The sequence below is a fragment of the Carcharodon carcharias genome, chromosome 21 (genome assembly GCF_017639515.1).
Source record: "Carcharodon carcharias isolate sCarCar2 chromosome 21, sCarCar2.pri, whole genome shotgun sequence".
Classification (NCBI taxonomy): domain Eukaryota; kingdom Metazoa; phylum Chordata; class Chondrichthyes; order Lamniformes; family Lamnidae; genus Carcharodon; species Carcharodon carcharias.
Window position 1 is genome coordinate 63,195,528 of NC_054487.1, and position 19,654 is coordinate 63,215,181.

The 19,654-nt window shown below is 38.1% G+C and overlaps 1 protein-coding gene across 1 annotated transcript; it reads left to right on the forward strand.

The window, feature by feature from the left end:
- The first annotated feature begins 2,083 nt into the window (after nt 1–2,083).
- gnsa (glucosamine (N-acetyl)-6-sulfatase a) lies at nt 2,084–19,341 on the forward strand. The gene is made up of 14 exons (XM_041216184.1): nt 2,084–2,324; nt 2,758–2,817; nt 3,155–3,361; nt 5,707–5,772; nt 6,563–6,661; nt 7,858–8,025; nt 8,700–8,782; nt 8,872–8,990; nt 9,718–9,821; nt 10,706–10,807; nt 11,095–11,205; nt 13,438–13,548; nt 16,540–16,700; nt 17,003–19,341. Exons 1-14 carry the CDS (start codon nt 2,190–2,192, stop codon nt 17,073–17,075), a joined length of 1,599 nt encoding a protein of 532 aa, XP_041072118.1. The 5' UTR covers nt 2,084–2,189; the 3' UTR covers nt 17,076–19,341.
- The last annotated feature ends 313 nt before the right edge of the window (nt 19,342–19,654 follow it).

Genomic DNA, 19,654 nt, shown 5'->3' on the forward strand with positions numbered 1-19,654 from the left:
GGGACATTATTTAAAATTCAAATTCAGTTTGAGTTTTATTTCTGAGGATGGAACTTCCTCTTCTTGATGCATTTTTCTTGTTTCTCACTTTTTTTAGAACAGCAAAAATGTATTCCCTCTAATCCCTAAGGGCAGAGGATTGACCTGCTCCTAAACTTCTGCTAAGCGATGCAACTCTGAAACTACTGATAATGGATAGTCTAAAGTGGCCCATGGAAGAAAATTCTTCAGGTTGTTTCTCTTGCTAAGGCCATCTGGTGCAGTCTGTCCCTCTCTTCAGTTCCCATGCCTGTGTAACTGGGAAGCATTCCTACCTTCAGTTCTGATGAAAGGTCATTGGCCTGACATGTTAACTCTGGTTCTCAGTCCATGGACTCTGCTTCACCTGTTAAACAACGTCAGCATTTTCTGTTTTTATACTAAGCCTCAACGTTATGCTGGGTTCCCTTGTGTACCAGAATGTGGGGACACTCAGCATTGTGAGTTCCCCAGTTCCAACTCCTTATCAATATTGTGCTTGTAAGACAAAAACAGAATTACCTGGAAAAACTCAGCAGGTCTGGCAGCATCGGCGGAGAAGAAAATAGCTGACGTTTCGAGACCTCATGACCCTTTGACAGAACTTGAGTGAGTCCAAGAAAGAGTTGAAATATAAGCTGGTTTAAGGTGTGTGTGTGTGTGTGTGTGTGTGGTGGTGGGGGGGGGGGGTTAGAAGTAGAGGGGGTTGGTGTGGTTGTAGGGACAAACAAGCAGTGATAGAAGCAGATCATCAAAAGATGTCACAGACAACAGAACAAAAGAACACAGAGGTGTCGAAGTTGGTGATATTATCTAAACGAATGTGCTAATTAAGAATGGATGGTAGGGCACTCAAGGTATAGCTCTAGTGGGGGTGGGGGGAGCATAAAAGATTTAAAAATATTTTTTAAAAAATGGAAATAGGTGGGAAAAGAAAAATCTATATAATTTATTGGAAAAAAACAAAAGGAAGGGGGAAACAGAAAGGGGGTGAACAGAAATGTTGGAAAAGCTCAGCAGGTCTGACAGTGTCTGAGAGACAAAGACAATGTTTTCAGCCCCTTTTTTTTTAGAGGAGTTGAAGGAGAAATTGTTCAGTGTGAGAACAAGTTCAGCCAGACGGAGGAGAATAGTGGTGGATGGGGATTGTTCGGGCCTCTGTTCGAGGAAGAAGCTAAGGGCCCTCAGACCATCCTGGTGGGGGATGGAGGTGTAGAGGGATTCGACGTCCATGGTGAAGAGGAAGCGGTTGGGGCCAGTGAACTGGAAATTGTTGATGTGACGTAAGGTGTCAGAGGAATCACGGATGTAGGTGGGAAGGGACTGGACAAAGGGAGAGAAAAGGGCGAAACATCAACTCTTTTCTTCTCCGCCGATGCTGTCAGACCTGCTGAGTTTTTCCAGGTAATTCTGTTTTTGTTTTGGATTTCCAGCATCCGCAGTTTTTTTGTTTTTATCTTTGTACTTGTAAGGGTTGCTCTCTTTACAAGGCTAACTAGAAACATGGCCTAGGAGATCCGTTTATTTTTTTCTGGTGAGTTTTTTTTTCCTGGATTCACAGTGGGATATTTCGGGCCAATGGCTTCCCTCATCTGTACCTATCTTTCTGATGATCCGTCTCCACATTTACATAGGCCATTCGACCGTATATACAACAACAATAAAAAGTATACTAACATAAGACAATTTAGGGATAAAGTATTGGTGTTTTGGGTACGTGGTATTGTTATATTTGGGCTACTATGTATCCTTTCTGCCTCTCTGCAACAAAACACATACAAAATAGTTACAATACTTTGTAGTCTACATCACTTCTTCCTCCAAGGCGAACTCCTTCGTTTTCAAGTTGCCACAAATAAGTGAAATCCTTTGCAATAATGTGGGGTCCACCGAAAAAAATAAGTAAAATTAGCAACTAAATACATATAATGTTAAATAATTACGAAGAATTATGTATTTAATATTAATATATTTGCGATAAGTAAACATTCCCCTTTGACTTGCGAATTGTTATTACCCTTTGAAAGGTTTCACCAGATGCTGTGGTCAGCTGACGCAGCTTTGCTTGTTTTGGAGGCGCATGTGACTCGTCAATCACAGAAAAGAAGCAGAGAGGAGGTATCTCTGTATAGAGAAAGAGGAATTCAGAAAGGAGCGTGGAGTAGAGCGCCATGGCTTTACTTTCCGTGCTGTCTTGTGTAGTCGCTCTCTTGTTTCTTTTGGCTACTGTTGAAGAGGTCAGCTCGAAGAAGCCAAATATAGTTTTGATCCTCACCGACGATCAGGATGTTCTCCTGGGCGGAATGGTGAGCAGGGAGTCGGTAGTTGGGCGGGGGGGGCGGGGTTGGGGGGCGAGCGACGTCTCGCTGGGAGAGCGAAAGATCAGAGTGGCTGTGGTTTGCTTTAAAGCACCAGAGCGACCCTGTTTGCTTTTAATGTTAGCTTCTGTCAGTGGCACCAGGCCTGGTGTAATTATCAGCAAAATCGGGCCTGATGGCAGAGTTAGGCCTGACTTAACGATGCTAGCTGTGTGACGATGGAACCTTCCGTATATTTAAGCCAACTGCATCTTTTGTTTCTGATGACTTTAATATGCAAGTTTAAGGCACAGTCAACTTAAATACTTCTCTTTTCTCCAGTTGTGTTTTTTAAAAAGTGCCCATAATGATCCTAAAACCCTCAAACCAAACAAACCAGAATTATAATGTATTTAAGCTTGAACCATTTTGTTTTCTGCAGACACCATTGAAGAAAACCAGAAAACTTATTGGAGATTTTGGAATAACCTTCAATAATGTGGTGAGCTGTCTTTTCCTGAAATCAACTTGTAAAATTAGTATAAGATAGTCCAAGAGCCCTTTGTCTGGTTGATATGACTGGGGACGTTCCTATCTGGGTGCTTTCTTGATTGATTGGTCAAGCTAAAACCAATAGCTTACTATGTTAAAACGTGCCAAACGCAGACAATTGTGAGACAAGTTTTTAAAAGTTTGTTACAGGAATAATAATGAACAAAACTAGGATTGTATGCTCTTAAATATATTTCTATGTATTTTTTAAAGAAATGCACTAAAAATAATTGTGTGATTGCAATATATTTTCACGTGTATCTGTTATTTATTTGTTTTTCATTAAGTATGTGGCCAGCCCTCTGTGCTGCCCCAGCAGAGCCAGTATCCTGACTGGGAAGTATCCACACAATCACCGTGTATTTAATAATACACTAGAGGGAAACTGCAGTAGCAAAGCATGGCAAAAAACACAGGAACCCAACACTTTCCAAGCTATCCTCCAACGTTATTGTGGATACAAGACTTTTTTTGCAGGAAAATATTTGAATGAGGTAAAGTTCTTATTTTTGTGGCTGGAAGTTTACTGATGTTTTAGACTTAATAATTATGATAGTCACCATTGTGAGAAACTATTTAGGAAAATTTTCAAGCATGATCATTATATGAAATGTTTTACTGGAGGGTTTTTAAAAGGATTGTTTTGTTACATTCATGCTTTAAAGGCTGATTTTTTTAAAAAAATCCTGGTGGTATTCAAAAGGTCCCTTTGATAGGAGCACAAAATGGAAGGTGAAGTAAAAGCAAAATGCTGGAAAGAAAAACCAAGCTCGTTGCATTCCTAAAAGTAAAAGACACATGGAAGAAAGTTAGCCCAGCTCTTTGCAGGTGCTGACTGGCGGTGTACTTTATTCAGTACCTGCTTTTTAATTTTATTTGAATTTTGCAGCCTTATTTCTCTTCCAATTTTCATGAATAAAGATAGTCCTGAAAGGAGAGGATAGTTATACTGGAATTCAGTGTATTAAGGGCAGGAAGGTTGAAGTTGGTAAAGCTGAGATATAAGGCAAGATGTAACCAGTGTATAGAATTATATAAATGAGGTTACCACTTCAAGCAACAAAAACAAAATATCAGGTATGGAATCTGGGGTTTAATACAGAAAACCCCAAAAGACTTTTGTTTGTTTTTGTTTTTTTCTCTCTTCTGCACCCCCACTCCCAGATGAGAAATTCATGGGCCTAGAACTTTGATTCTTGGGGCGGTGTGAGGGAACCCAATAGTTACCTGGAAAACTCACCAAAGCTCATTACACAGCACCTTCCAAACCCATGACTGCTACCATCTAGATGGACAAGGGCAGCTGATACATGGGAACACCACCACACTCACCGTCCTGACTTGGTTCCTTCACTGTTGCTGGGTCAAAATCCTGGGACTCCCTAACAGCACTGTGGGTGTACTTCTACCATGTGGACTGCAGCAGTTCAAGAAGGCAGCCCACCACCACCTTCTTGAGGGAAATTAGGGATAGGCAATAAGTGTTCTCCTAGTCAACGACGCCTGCATCCCGTAAATGAATTAAAAAAAAACACTAGAAGGATTAAACCCACTTCTAATTCCTGGGTAACTATGGTACTAACTCAGCAAACTGCATCCTCTGCCCCTCCTCCACCCAACCACTTCCTTTCTCCCTGGCTTCTTGGTGGATGGGACCTTTAGCTGCCATAAAGCGGTTAAGTTCAGTGCCGTAAAAGGATGGCATGGTTTTATTTCACATAACACTGCACCTCTGCACAGAAAGGACTCTGGAGCTGCTGTGATGGAAGGTCGGGTGAGAAATGTTCTCCCGACCTGCATAAGTGAAAAGAAATGGCATTCGATGGTGATTGCCACTCCATGGAATTCCTGGCTCTGGATTCCCAGTTACCTGTGATTGTTCTACTGCTTGCATTTTGAGTATGTTAATCATGTGATTTATTTTTCATTTTGTTGTTTTTGCCATATTTCCATTTGTTTTAATTGGAAATGAACCTCAAAATATGGCATCTGCAGTCACAAATGAAAGTTGCTTTCATCAAATGACTTGTTTGGAAAATGCACTGAAGGAAGGCTGCTGTGATCAGTTTATGGTGAACCAATGTACACTACTTTTAAGTAGCTCCTAACTTTACCAAAGGGGCTGTCCCCTCCACCCTAATGTTGGGTATTTTATGCTGCTCAGTGAATTCTTGCCCTACATCTGGGAGACGAGGTAAAGCAAACAAGGCATCCATGAAACTGTTCTGCTGAATAACACCAGTTTTATTTGCTAAAACGCTAGATAACTATTTGGATTTTTCGATGTATATTCATCTGAGCTTTTAAGCATCGTCTCCTTTCCTAAGCTATTCTAACAATATTATATCCAATGTACTTTTGTATCTGATGATATTGCTCAAGAAATTCAAAGCAATATTTTCAGCTAATTCTCTGAAGGAATGTATACTAATAAATAGCTAACACTTATTAAAGTCGCATGGTGCCACTTGATTGATTACAGGTACTGTTTATTTATAAAGATTAAATGTTGTAAATATTGAATGTGTCCTTTTTAGAAATGACTGTTCATGCAGATTTTCAATACGATTAAGACTTTCTTTCTTCACAGTCATTATATATTATGAATGGCAAAAGTTAATTTGCAGTTGTCTTGTTCCATCCTCCCCATGGGACTAGATGCGTCCCCATAAAGTGGAAAGGAGTGGTGGGCGAATTATGTAATTTTAGGATCTTTTCAGAGTCCTCCCCTTGTAGGTCGTTTCAGGCAAAACTATTCATTGAACTGGAAAAATAAATTTTCTTCCCTGGTAAACATTTACAATCTTATAGTTATATTTGTGTATTGCTTATTCTACAGTATGGATCAGAGGTTGCAGGTGGCATTGAACATGTTCCACCAGGTTGGGATCACTGGTATGCTCTGGTAAGCATTTACAAGGAGTTCGTTGTTGACCTATAGAACAACTGTTTTTAACTTCGTAATTACCTTAGATGCTGTAAGAATTCTGCAGAATTTGCATTTCAGGTAAAGTTATATATGTAACGGAGAGCCAAATAAATTGATGTTTCGTGTGCAATTACCATATGAAATACTTTGTTTTAAATGTAGAATGGGAAGAGATGAATTTTCTGCCTGGTTGTGGGCCTATATTCCTTGGACTTTAGAAGAATGAGAGCCGATCTCATTGAAACGTGATTCTGAGGAAGCTTGACGGTAGATGCTGAGAAGTTGTTTTTCCCCCTTACTGGGGAATCTAGAATAAACTGGGTCAGTCTTAGAATAAAGGTCTGATCACTTAGGATTGAGTTGAGGAATTTCTTCACTCGAGTAGTGATTCTCTGGAATCTCCATGCCAAAGGGTTGTGGATGCACCATCATTGAATATATTAAGGCTGCGAAGACAGGTTTTTGATCACTTGGGGAATGAACAGGTATGAAGAGTGGGCAAGAAAATGGAGTTGAAGCCCAAGGTTAGCCATGATCGTATAGAATAGCAGAGCAGGCTCAACAGGGTGTATGATTTACTTCTATTAATTTTTACATTGCATTCATAAGTAAAAATGTACAAGATCTAATGAAAATAGATTGCAGTTAGAAAATCCTCATAGCTGGCCATTTTGTATTTTTTTTGCGTACAGTTGGTTGGATGAGGGAGTGGTTAGCTTGCAGGGGCTCAGAGTATAATGCAATGCTGACTATTTTCACTTTTTAGGCGAAGAATTCAAAATACTACAACTACACACTTTCTGTTAATGGAAAACCACAGTATCACGGTCAGAACTATAGCCAAGATTATCTAACTGATCTACTAGTGAGTAATTTTTTCACTTTTTGTTTACATTTATATTGAGGTACATTTGTGGATAAACTTGCACACCCTGTTTAAATTTCTATTCAAGTCTCCTAATCAGCCAAAGATTCTTGCCATGCTAGCAAATGCAGGTCATTGCATAGGAGCACTTCTATTGGATGATGGAATTATTCTGCTAATGAAGGATGGAAATTTATAATTCTTCCCTCCCAGGTCCAGTTTTTAAATTCATAAGTTTGTAAAATGACTTGTTTTGGATATGATTTCCCTCTGACTTGTCCTGTTCATAAAGAAATAGGCAATGTACAGTGCCTTCCACACCCTTTTGTATGACCTCAAATGCTTTCCAGTCAATAAATACTATTGTAATGTAAGAAGTATGGCAGCCAATTTGCACACTGCCATGTTCCTGCAATAGCAATAAAAAAAACCTACATCATTTTTGGTGCAGGTTGAGGGATAAATATTTATGGGGTCACCAGTGGAACTTCCCTGCTCTGTTCTTTTACATACATCTTGTTTCATGTCATCTTTGGAAGATGGCACCTTTTGAAGTGCCAGCCTGGGTTCTGCTCAAGTTTTGAAGTAGGACTTGAGACAAACTGACACACGTATTGAAAATTTGAGTGCAACTCCTAACTTATGGACATTTATTTTCCATTCATGTATGCTTAAATCTTCGTTGGGGCTTGACTGCCCCAGATCCCATTTAAGTGTATCCCTTGCTTTCAATCATGGTTTTCTTTCTCTTCCTCCCTATTCTCTCTCTCCCTTTCTCTTTTGCATAGTGTTGAACATCAAGATGGTGTAACCTTAGAGATTCTTAGTTGTATAGTTCAGGAATCCAATGCAGCTGATAAGTGCAGGTCTAACTTGATATACCTGCTGTAATTAGCTGGAGATCTATGAACTGGTAAATTACCACATGCTATGACAGCACTCAGGCTTAAGTGATTACAGGCATTTGTCCTGATTTACTGCAGTTTTTGGAAGGCTGTCCCTCTTGGTTTATGGAGAGATCGTTGACAGCTACCCCTTCTGCTTCATTGTTTTGGGTCGGTGAAATACATGGCAATTGTTTTTACTTTTCAGTATGCTGTGATTTCTCTCCAGTATTTGTACACATTGCCTTGTTTGTATTTTATAATTGCTATAACTTCAGTTAACATTCTAACTTTAATGCTTTCACTTGACAGTCAAATGTTTCATTGGAGTTTTTGGAACACAGAATCAAGAATTTTCCATTCTTTATGATGATCTCTACTCCAGCACCACACTCTCCTTGGACTCCTGCCCCACAATATGAAAAGAGCTTTTTGGATGTTAAAGCACCAAGAAACAGCAACTTTAACATACATGGAAAGGTACTTTATACTGAATAGTGGATATAATACATCAGCATATTAATTGTTTATCTTCCTCTTCAATCCCAATTGTGACTAACTTTTTGTATATTTTTGCAGTACAACTATAAACCCAAGTGTTTTTTGACCAAAGTGACTTTAGGATTATCTAGTAAAATTTCATCAATTGCTGAAGAAAGTAAACTAAACTACTCTGATTACTTTTTAATTGATGTATTATGCAATTATACGCCTTCTTAAAATAAATGAGTTAAAATACCAATGGGTTCAGACCAATATAGTAAGATTCAAGCTTTATTTTCTCATGGAATTCAAGTGATTTAATCTAAAGGCATTCTGTTGGATCACAGTGATGTATAATGTAGTCTTAAGCTTAACCTGAGGTGTGTTTTTTCGAACTGATGTTGCAGCGTACTTTCTATACTAGGGCATGGGAGAGGGGTAAAAGGAAAGACCCCATCAGCTTCACTGGCATATATCTCTTGAGTTGGCTAATGTCTATCATTGTTAGAAGCTTGTGTAAAAGTCAGTTGCATAAAATAACAGTGCAATGAAGATATAAATATTCCAATTTTAAAATGCAAAAGAGGCCAGGGATAGATGCAGAATAGTCACAAGCTTTTTTAAAAAAAAATATTTGAATGCTTCTCAATTGACACTAATGTTTCTTGAAGGATAAACATTGGCTAATCAGGCAAGCAAAGACTCCCATGACCAACTCTTCAATTCATTTTCTGGATAATGCTTTCAGGAAAAGGTATCGCTGTTTCTCATTCACTTCATTTCTTAATTTGTCTTAAAATCAATATGGAGATGTTTAGCGTAATCTTAGATTATTTTTCTTAGATGGCAAACACTGCTGTCAGTGGATGATCTTGTAGAAAAAGTTGTGAAGAAACTTGATGCAGTCAAAGAGCTAGAAAACACCTACATTTTCTTTACATCTGATAATGGCTATCATACAGGTGAGTAATAATAGTTTCTTTCTTTCCTGTCAAGTTTTGTTGTTTGGAGCTGGTATGCTTTTCTAAGCCTAGTGTATGACACTCACTTTGGAATGCACTCGTATATAATAGATTACAAATCTAGCCTATTAAAATTACCAATATTCTGTTATCAACCTTTTAGAATTAACCTAATTTATTCTTTTGAAATCAGGATCAGTTGGAATGCTGTATGGTAAAATGTGATGCTGAACAACATCACACTGATTTTATAGTTGCAGTGAAATTTTTAAGTTGCCTTTGATTACCAGGATCTCTTAGTTTCAGTACAATTGGTTTATAAAGTTCTCCATTATATTTAGTAAGATATTATTGGATAACAGTGATCTTGTAACCTATCCGATTTACAGTGGATTCTACAACAATTATTGCTGTCTGTGCAGTTGTAACTGTCACCAAACTTTCTCCACTCATCAAAGTAGAGTTCACCATTATTCCCTCAGTTTGGAAAGGTTAATCAAGCAGAATTCAGTCAATTCTGCAATAGCTATCTGTTTGCTGTACAAACTCCTAACTGTTTAGAAAATAGCATATATAATTATGGCTATCTTGAAATTGCTTCCTTTAAATATACAGGATTGTGGTAGTGGTAGAATGTATTATAAAACTAGTTGAAATCAATAATGTATAGCACTAGTTCAATAAATGCATTTCTTTGATTATAATCTTTGTTTTAAATGTCTTTTAGGTCAATTTTCTTTGCCAATTGATAAACGACAACTATATGAATTTGATATTAAAGTGCCATTGCTTGTGCGAGGACCTGGAATCAAATCTAAAATGAGTAATAAGGTACATGTGCCAGACAGCTGCTTGTGTAAATTGTGGGTGGAACAACTCTGATCAAAACTGACAAACTATAATATGGAGTTTATTTGAGTCCAAGATTCTCTAGAAAGCAAGGTCTGTTTAGATTCTTTGGCAGTTTAACTCCACTTAAAAGCAATTTTGTAACATGAAATGTTATCAACAGACTCAGGACCTGGCCACATAGTCTGATCAAGAGCGTAATCTTGAAAATGTTTTAATGCAACAATTATTTCATGCAAAGCTCCACTTTTGATGCTAGTAATATTTTCTTAAGTAATGCACTGAACGATTGACAGTGATTTAAATGCTGAAGACTTGTGTTCAAAAAAATCAGCAAGCCTATTTGAAACATTTGAAGCCAGGTTTCCTCTTTGAATAATTTTACATCACCATGTTTTTTTTTAACCTCAGGATCATGTATAATACTAGACATTTTTCACAGCTCAAAATCCACACTTTATTCTCCTGTCCCCCAATGCCACTCTGATTCTGTTATACAGTAGTTGATTTGAAGTTTCTTCTATAGCCTAATGAGACAATAATTGTACCCCATGCAGATTGTTTTCTGGCATTAAGTCTAAATTTGCATAGCATCAGTCTTCAAAGAGCATTGACACCCAAAGAGCATTGTCACCCAATGAAGCAAATAATGTTGCATAAATATTCAGTGTGTGGTGGTAAGTGGAATGAAAATGGGGTGAATGCATTGCGTCAGATTGAAATGTGATGTGTTTCTGATATGTTAGCCATTGATCTCAGAACCTTTTAGTGGAAAATGACAACTGGTTGATGTTTATTTTTAAGCTGAATAGATGATTTAAGACTTTTGTAGTGGTCTTTCTGTTGAGTTTAATTTCCTTCTGCAGATGCTTGTAGCAAATATTGATTTGGCTCCCACATTCTTGGATATTGCTGGCTATGATATTAACAAGACTAGGATGGATGGCATGTCTCTCTTACCTTTGCTGGTAAGTTTTTTGAGACATTGACCGTGTGGTGTAACTATAGTTTAATCTTTTAGTATGGACATGACTATAATAAAAGTAATTCTGAATTGAAATGGGTTGTAACTTCATCAATCCAATTGTTTCAGATCTACTACAACCCCAAGTTTAATTTTAGCTCTAAATCATGTTCAATTATATGAAAATAGGATGGTAGATTGTAATAGACATGATAAAACAGAGTAATCATTGAAGATTAAGTTTTCTTACCAAAACCACCTTTGTATAATTTATTTCACTTCTATCCTCAGAGTGGTATGGCGCAAAATGTGACGTGGAGGACTGATCTCCTTGTAGAATATCAAGGAGAGGGACATAATAGAAGTGATCCTACTTGCCCCTCATTGGGCCCTGGGGTCACTGTAAGTATTAGAGAATTTTCAGTCTGGGTGTTGTAAAATGTCTACCTTGCAGAAAATTGCAATACAAATTAAGAATGGTACACATACCAAAAATATTTTTAAAACTTTTAATTTTGGGCTCAGCTGTATGTTTCTGGATAGTGGGTTTACAAATGATCTGAAACTTTTTTTATATTGCTACTTTTTGCACTGTGACTTTGGATGTGTCTTCAAATAAAATTGCATGATAAAACTAAGAAATGAAACTCCAAAGAGCTTGTATTCAGGGCTGTATAACTCCAGCCCTGTGGAAAATGACACTCTATGTCCTGATCATCTGTTCTGATAGCAACACTGTTACTTTATGATGTTGCTGCTATGCATGAGCCTGAACATGTGTAGAGGTGTTCATTGTCATAGATTTCCTTTACAGTGTTACAAAACTCTAGTTTGCTGGCTGCTGCAACTCTTCATGTTTCATTGATGCCAGTAGCTGCAGTATATCAATCAGTTTGGTTGTGTTCTACAATGCCCTGGACTGTCAGCCATCCCTGAACACTTTTTCTTGAGCTAATTTTAGTCTGAGGAAATCCTAGTAAAGGTTTGGTTCTTCCACACAGGAGGATATTTAAGTTTTGCTGCATTTTGCATTAGTTTTTATTTGAACTTCAAGTTACTGTCGGGTGCTATTGATTCAATGGCATGAAAATATATACTTGCATCCATAAAGGAAAAGGTAAAAGACTCCATTAGATTAATGTCATCTCTTGCATTTCTAAGTAAAGAGAGCACTTTTGTGGTTGAGGTATGCACTCTATTAACACAATGTTATTACAATTATGCAGCTCTTCCTTGAGGCTTGTCCCTACTTGGTTGGTCTGTAACCACAAAGCTTTTAAGTTGGAAGCTTTCATCTCGCCTGAGGAAGGTGTAGGCCAATCTTTATCCAATGAACAGCTCTGAAAACTACTCACATTTTGATAGCTGTGACTAATTTCACCAAAGCAGCTGAGACAATCCACAACAATGTTCAAAACCAAACACCCACAGCATTCTTAAATTCAATTCTCTCAATGTTAATGGATAGATCCTTTTTAAAAAATCTTCCAAGTAAAATTGGTTCTTCATTGGGCCCATTTGTGAAATCCATTAGTTTTTGAGATTAGTTTGTCAACAGTACAATGGACAAAAACATCACCTCTGCCTACCTTCAGCAGTGGAGGTGTAACTAACCTCTGGGTAGTCCTGTGTAAAGAGAATATCATTTTTTTTCTAATGAAGTGTGTGTGTCTAGCTTAATTAAACTGAAGAAGGCCAGATTGCAAACTTTAAAACATCAAAGGGGTTAGGTGTAAAAGCAGGCATTTTGAAATGGAGATGGACAAGCTAAGATGAGACCCCCAGAGATAAAGTATCATTGGGAATTTGCATGAGGGGATAAGTGAAGAGTGAATTGTTAGCAATTGAATTTCAAAAGACAACCATAAGTTTTACAACTGGCAAAATCGTAAATAAGGACGGCAAAGATATTAAAGTTTATTTTATCTGAAAGTGCTGGCCATCATGACATTGTGAAAGATTTTTATGTTCTGGGAAAGGTAACTTGCAAAGTTTAAAACAATGGATTTAAAGACCAAAGGGGGAGAAAATATATTGATGGAAACACTCAAAGCTGTATGGGACTGAGATGTTCAAACGTAGACTGTGTGAAGGCACACTGGGGAAAAGCCTCTAGTCACCCGAGAGAAGAGCTTGTTTGTTCCAGAAAGCAAGGTTTTGTTAAAAGCCCTGGATTTCCATTGTCGGAGGAGAAGGAATCCCTGTGAAATACCTCCCTTTATTGCAACAGTGGTTGCCTCATGGTAATATTACTGGACGTTTTATAGATTAATCTAAATGGACTGTTCTGGGAAAAGGGTGTTTATTCGTGAGTCTAGTTAAATAGAAATTTTTTTGGAAAATGTCATGAGACTAAATTTAACTGTGTAACTGATCTTGTGTTTAAATTTAATATTTAAAATCTGTGATAGTGGAATCTTTACTTCTGACTTTAGTGAACATACCTTCTCATAATAAAAATACAAATTGCAAATCATTGTGATAGCTTGGCCAAGTTTCCGTTTGGGATTTGGTCAGCCTGGCACTTGCCATCTGCAATACCATAACACCTGAGAAAAGACTATTTAAAATGTTGTATTAGTTTTTATGGTTAAAACTGTTTCACTCTCGTCTAACGTCACTCTTTTCCTACAGAATTGTTTCCCTGATTGTGTTTGTGAAGATGCATATAACAACACCTATGCATGTGTAAGAACAATTGCCACTCCAGCTGACTTGCAGTATTGTGAATTTGATGATAGTGAGGTAGGTGCAGTTTAAATTTAATGTCTTACACCCAAGTCTTGGATTGTCAGTTTCAAGGTGATGCTCACTTTCTTACTGTTTTCTTTGACTTCAAGCTGAGTTCCGAGCTAGTCTGATCAAAAACAATTGGGAACAAAATTGCATCCATTTTATATTGTGGCAGTACCCCTAATAACTGTCCCAACTTTGTTTTACTTACATAACAGTTCCAATGGCCAGAGTGTGTGTGTGTTTTGCTAGAGGTCATGACCAGCTACCTCAGCAAAGGCTAAGGTTCTGCTGCCATTGACATGTACTGTTTATTTCTTACTGCAGGCTAGCTGTTTAATTTTACATCACTGGTCTGTATGTACCTTACCCAAGAAAGACCTAGCAGCCAGAAATGGTTACTATTGTAACTGCATACATAAAATTGCTCTTGATTTTGTTGCTGTGGAATCAGATTTCAACAGCCTTGAAAATCTTGATCATTTGATAGTGTTGAAGAACCATTGCTTTAGCTTGTTGCATGTTTTCTTTATAGTTCCTTGAGCTGTGTGATCTATTTGCTGTACTGATCCCTGTCTCCTTAAACTCTAGTGCCCAACAAATGCAAGGAGCTGATGGATGACTTTGTCTCTAAGATTGAGACCATCTAATCACTGCCTCTGCCATTTTCCTCCTTCCCCCTCACCTACTGGGCCAAACTACCTTCAGTTTCTCCTTCTCTTCCTCCCTCCCATGTACCCTGTTCCATTCTAGCCCTGAACTCATTATTGTCTTCCCTCTTAACTCCCATAAGCCCTCTCCCAAGCTCATCTTGTCCACGAAAGTCACCCACTACCTGTTCCCTCAACCCTGTTCCTGTTGACTACTCACTACCCAACTTCCCTTCCTGGCTCATGTTGACTGATATTAATGGTACTCCTTCCTTGAGTACTGTTTTTCCCTTTTCCCTCTTGCCTTCAAATGTTCTGTCGTCATCCTTCCTTAAACCAACCCTCCATCTTGCAAACTATTGCCAACCTCCCTTTCCTCCTTGAGTCTTGGAACATGTTGTCACCTACCAAATCTGTGCCCATCTTCCCTGACCTGAATGTTTGTTTTTTTTTCTCCTCTTTCTCCCCCCCCCCCCCCCCCCCCCCCCCCGCCTCAAGTACTGAAATGGTAATCACAAATACTGTGACTGCATGACCAACGTAATTTATCCTTCCATGACCTCTTGGTAGTCTTAGACACTGTTGACCACATCATCCAGCTGAGTGAGATTGCACTCGCCTGATTCCATTCTTGGCTATCTAATCACCAGCAATGGCTTCTCTTCCCACTTTTTTTACCTTGCTGGTCCCCTCCTATTTCTCAAACATGCTGTCCCTCAGTAACATCATTTAAAAATGCAGTTTCATTTTTCACATGTATGCTGACAAAATCCAGCTCTACCTCATCACTGCTGCTCCGCTGTTACTAAATTATCAGACTGCGCCTCTGATATCCAGTACTGGATAAGTAGAAATTTCCATCAATTAAACATTGGGAAGACTGAAGCCATTGTCTTTAGTGCACGCTACAAAATTCTGTTCTGTAGTCACTGACTCCACCTGCTTTCTTGGCAACTGTTAAGGCTCAGCCACACTGTGCAGGTGTGGTGTCATATTTCATCCCAAGATGAGCTTCCAACCCCACATTTCGTGGCATCACTTTAAGACTGCCAATTTCCACCTCCTAATATTGCCCAACTTTGCCTTTAATCATCTGCTTTAACTCTCACCTATCCCTTTGTTACCTTTTAGACTCTACTATTCCAGTGCACTCTAATCCAATCTCTAACATTCTACCCTCTAAATGTAAATGCCATGTAGAATGCTGCTCATTGTGTCCTATGCATACTAAGTTGTGGTCACCCATCACCCTGCTGTTTATGGATCTAAACTGGCTCCTGGAGAAGTAATACCTTTAATAAATACTCATCCCTCCCTACCTCTGCAATCTCCTCCAGCCCCACAACCCCTTAATTCTCACCACCTGAGTATCCCCTGATTTTAATTACTCCATCAGTGGTCATGCCTTTAGCTGTCAAGGCCCTTCTAACACACTCCACCCATTACCCCCTTCCCTCCATTAAGATACTCATTTAAACCTACATCTTTGACCATCTGCCTTACTATTGTGTTATTGACTTGATTTCAAATTTTGCATTTATAATGGTCCTGTAAAGTGCTTTGGGACATTTTTATAGTGCCTATAACATAGTTATCTTCTTAGTTGAAAGACTAGTAGATGTGGGGTGAGGGTGTGTGGGTCGGGGGAAAAGGAGTTGCTGTGTGATGCAACGAAAACCTTTTTAATATGCTAGGCCTAAATTCATTAGGTAACCAGGATACGGCATCCTTGTTTGTTCTGTAATTTTGAAGTGGGATTGGTTCCAAAATACAAATTTTAAATGTCAGTACAGCCAGTTTTCTTTGGCCTAAATTTGGCCTCCTTTGAGACAAACTTAACTTGTGTAGATTTTTATATTACAAACACTATGTACTTTCTAAGCATTTATTGGATTCAAGTTAACTTGAAGCAATTCTGTGATTTATGACCACAGAAACTTGCATTGCAATGTGACAGGATGGGGAAGAGAGATTGGATAGATGAATGCATGAAATGTACAAAAATGTCCAAATTTTTAATGTCAATCTTTTGTGAACCAAATTCTAAAATAATTTGTAGAATATGCTTTAAAGTTATAAATCTGTCCTTAAGTTGCAATTCACTATTAGTGGTATATAAGCTGTAATGTGCCTGCATTCTCCAGCTTAGAAATCTTGTCAGGTAAAACACATTCTACTGGGTAGAAAAAAAAGCTTTCAATGATTCAGTTAATCAGAAAGTTACCTAGGAGTTTTTAAACATTGATAAATTTTCAATACATGGGTGGATGTGGCATTTGCCATTGTTTACTTTTTGAAAGTGAAAGGCATGAGTATACCAATTCCCATAATCTTGAGGTTTTTTCTATTTTAGGTGTTTGTAGAAGTCTATAACCTAACCTCTGACCCACACCAAATCATAAATATAGCCAAAACTATAGATCAAGAAGTTCTTGAGAAGATGAACCATCGTCTCATGATGCTACAGTCTTGTTCTGGATCAACATGTCATACACCAGGAATATATGATCCAAGGTAAGGAATGTATGGACTTTCTGTAGGAGAGATCTGTAACCGTTGGCTCTTTAACATTGCATTTGTGGCCCTCAGCCATTTCCAGTTAGATTGCGTTAAAGTAAAAAAAAGGTTAAAGGAAAGAAGCAAGAGCTGTTTTTATTGTGGAGATAAAAGGCTAATCATGTTGCATTTACAGTTAATTATTTTAACAAAAAAAACCTTTGGCAATAAACACAGCCATCTTACTTTCCCAGATTGTGTAGCTTGGTAGTATTTGCATCACCTGCCACTCATGCAAATTAACACATACTTTTTCTTAGGTACAGATTTGACCCTCAACTAATGTTCCATCATGGACCTGCTGCACCCAAGTTATTCCACAAAACCTTATGAGGCCTTTTGCTGGCTGTCACCTATTACACAACCTTGTACTTTTTGTGTGGACTGCAAATCACTAGGAATTGTATTTTTTTTTTCAATGTCACCTCCTTTCCTCCTCCTCCTTCTTTCTCCTCCCCCCCCCCCCCCCCCCCCAACCACTTAAACCCAATGTAAAGACATGTTTTCATGTTTAAAAGAAAAAATTGCCTTTTGAAAAGTGGAAATTTTTAATGTACTTTTATGTATTGATCTAAATAGCACTATTTATTTTGCAAGGACCATTGTCTTCATTTCAAAAGGAGCTATGCATATAATTGCTTGAGGTACAAAAGAGAGCCAAAACCATTGTTTTTTTTTTTCTTGCATGAGTTATCTGGTAACCAGAGCTGTACTTGGTGGGTACTGAATGACCTTTTCCAGTTGTCATTTGCTTCTCTGTAGCATGATCCGGTAGTGTCTCATTTCTGTACTTGACTTTGAACTGGACTTCACTGTAAAAGATATTCCAAGAAGCATGTGGACGGCAGAAAAATGTGGGTTTTTGTGGCAAATCCTGCTCCTTCTTTCCAGTGGCCATCCTGCCCATAGTAATGGGAACATTGCTCATAATTTTGGGGCAGAGGCAGGTGACTAGGATTAAATTATTGGCTCGTAGCCGATTTTATTCCTTCTCTTCATTCTCTGCTTCAAAATGGAACAAAATATTCCACCAGGAAAGGATGGTCTTACATTTCCAGTATGCAGTCTCTTGGGTCAGGCTTGTGTGAACGTTGCGAAAAATGGAGTAAATTCATCTGATTCTACACACATATGCATAGTACCAGACTTGCTTTTAAATTGAAACACTTAAGTCCCTAGAATGGCTTATCTTAGATGAGTTTTTTTTTTTGCTCCCAACAGATCTGTTTCCAATCCCAGCAATAGGTTATTAACTTGGCTACCGTATCACTGTCACCAAGGCTGGCCACTTAATCATTTTAGTTGTGATCCTCTTTTTCTGTCTTCACCCACAGTCAGTATTATTTTTGAGAGAATACTGTGACTCAAGACAAATTGAAATCTATTGGCGCGATCATCTTTTCTGATTTTGGTGGTAAGAGATTGTAGATATTCAAAAGTTGCCCTGATATCCAGCTTATTTACTGCCAATGTGTGTTCTTCAATAGTGTAAAAAATGCCTTTGATCTCTTTTTCTCCTGAGGCTTTGCTGAATGACAGAATACTATATTGTCCAGGCGGCTGGAAATCATTCTATAAAATCTGAATCATAATTCTCACCAAATGAAAGCTTTCTTCAATTTAAGTGTTTTGCTTTAAAATTAAGCTGGCTTTCCAATGGTAGTGGGTTTAGATATTGCACTAAAGGAATTGAGATCCCAGCTGTATTTTGTTTTTGATATGCAGGAGCTGTGCTCTTAGCTTTCTTTCCCAGCTGAGTATGAGGAAGATGTGTGAAGGCCCAAGTGGCTAATGGTTGCTAGAAAAATTTGGCCAATAGCTATGCTATCTGGCCATTACTATCAGCTGTTGTTTTTATTGATCAATTATCCACTAAATCTAACCACTTCATAATGTGTCCTGCGATATTGAATTATCTACCAGAATGTCTTTTATTCAAAGATGGAATTATTCTTTATAATCTTTTACACTGTGGCACCTACTTTCCTACAATTTTGAGCAAGGCTTTGCTTAATATTTATTTATATTGGGAACACTGCAAAATGATTCTGGACAGAATGCTGAAGCAACACCAAATTGTCTGAAGAGCAAAAAAACACACACACTTAAAGCTGTCTTTAACCAACGTAGGTATATTTAGAGTTATATAGGTGACACTGCCTGTCTCTAGGATAGCACTGGCCTATAGCCTTATTGATGTGCATTAGTGAAGAGGTTTATCTAGCAACCCTTGACTAAAGTCTGCCTTTTGCCATGTGTATCTGTAAAACCTACAAAAAAGTCATGCACTTGAGCAAGCATTTAGTTTAGCTTTGAAATATAAAGGGTTTAAAAACATTTTGTACATCAATATTGCAGTGTTAATGATAAATCTTGTATTTTCAGTGCTAAACTTTGCATTTTTAAACCAAGTTATGTAGCTTGGATAACAATTTGTGTAAACTTGATGTTATTAAGGAGGTTCAGATTCTAGGCACTTGTAATGCTGACTTTGAATTGAGATTTCTTCTTTTTCCCAAAGATGATTTAAGTGCCCTTGATTGTACTTTTGAGATGTGATTATGATGGCTCAATTTAATAAATGACTTTTCAATTTGAAGTTGGGATATTTTTTCTTTGAGGACAGGGTCTTTAAAATTGACATTTCCAGACACCCTGATTATCACAGTAGAACTCTTTTTGTATTTGCTATTAACTGATAACTGGGAACTTAGGAGCAGGAGTGGGCCATTCAGCCCTTCTGCTCTGCTATTCGATAAGATCATGGCTGACCTGGTTGTGGTCACAACTCCACTTTGCTGTCTACCTCACATAACCCTTGACTCCCTGTATATCAAAAATCTATCTTTTCCCTGAATAAATTCAGTGACCCAGCCTCAACTGCTTTGTGAGTAAGAGAATTCCACATACTA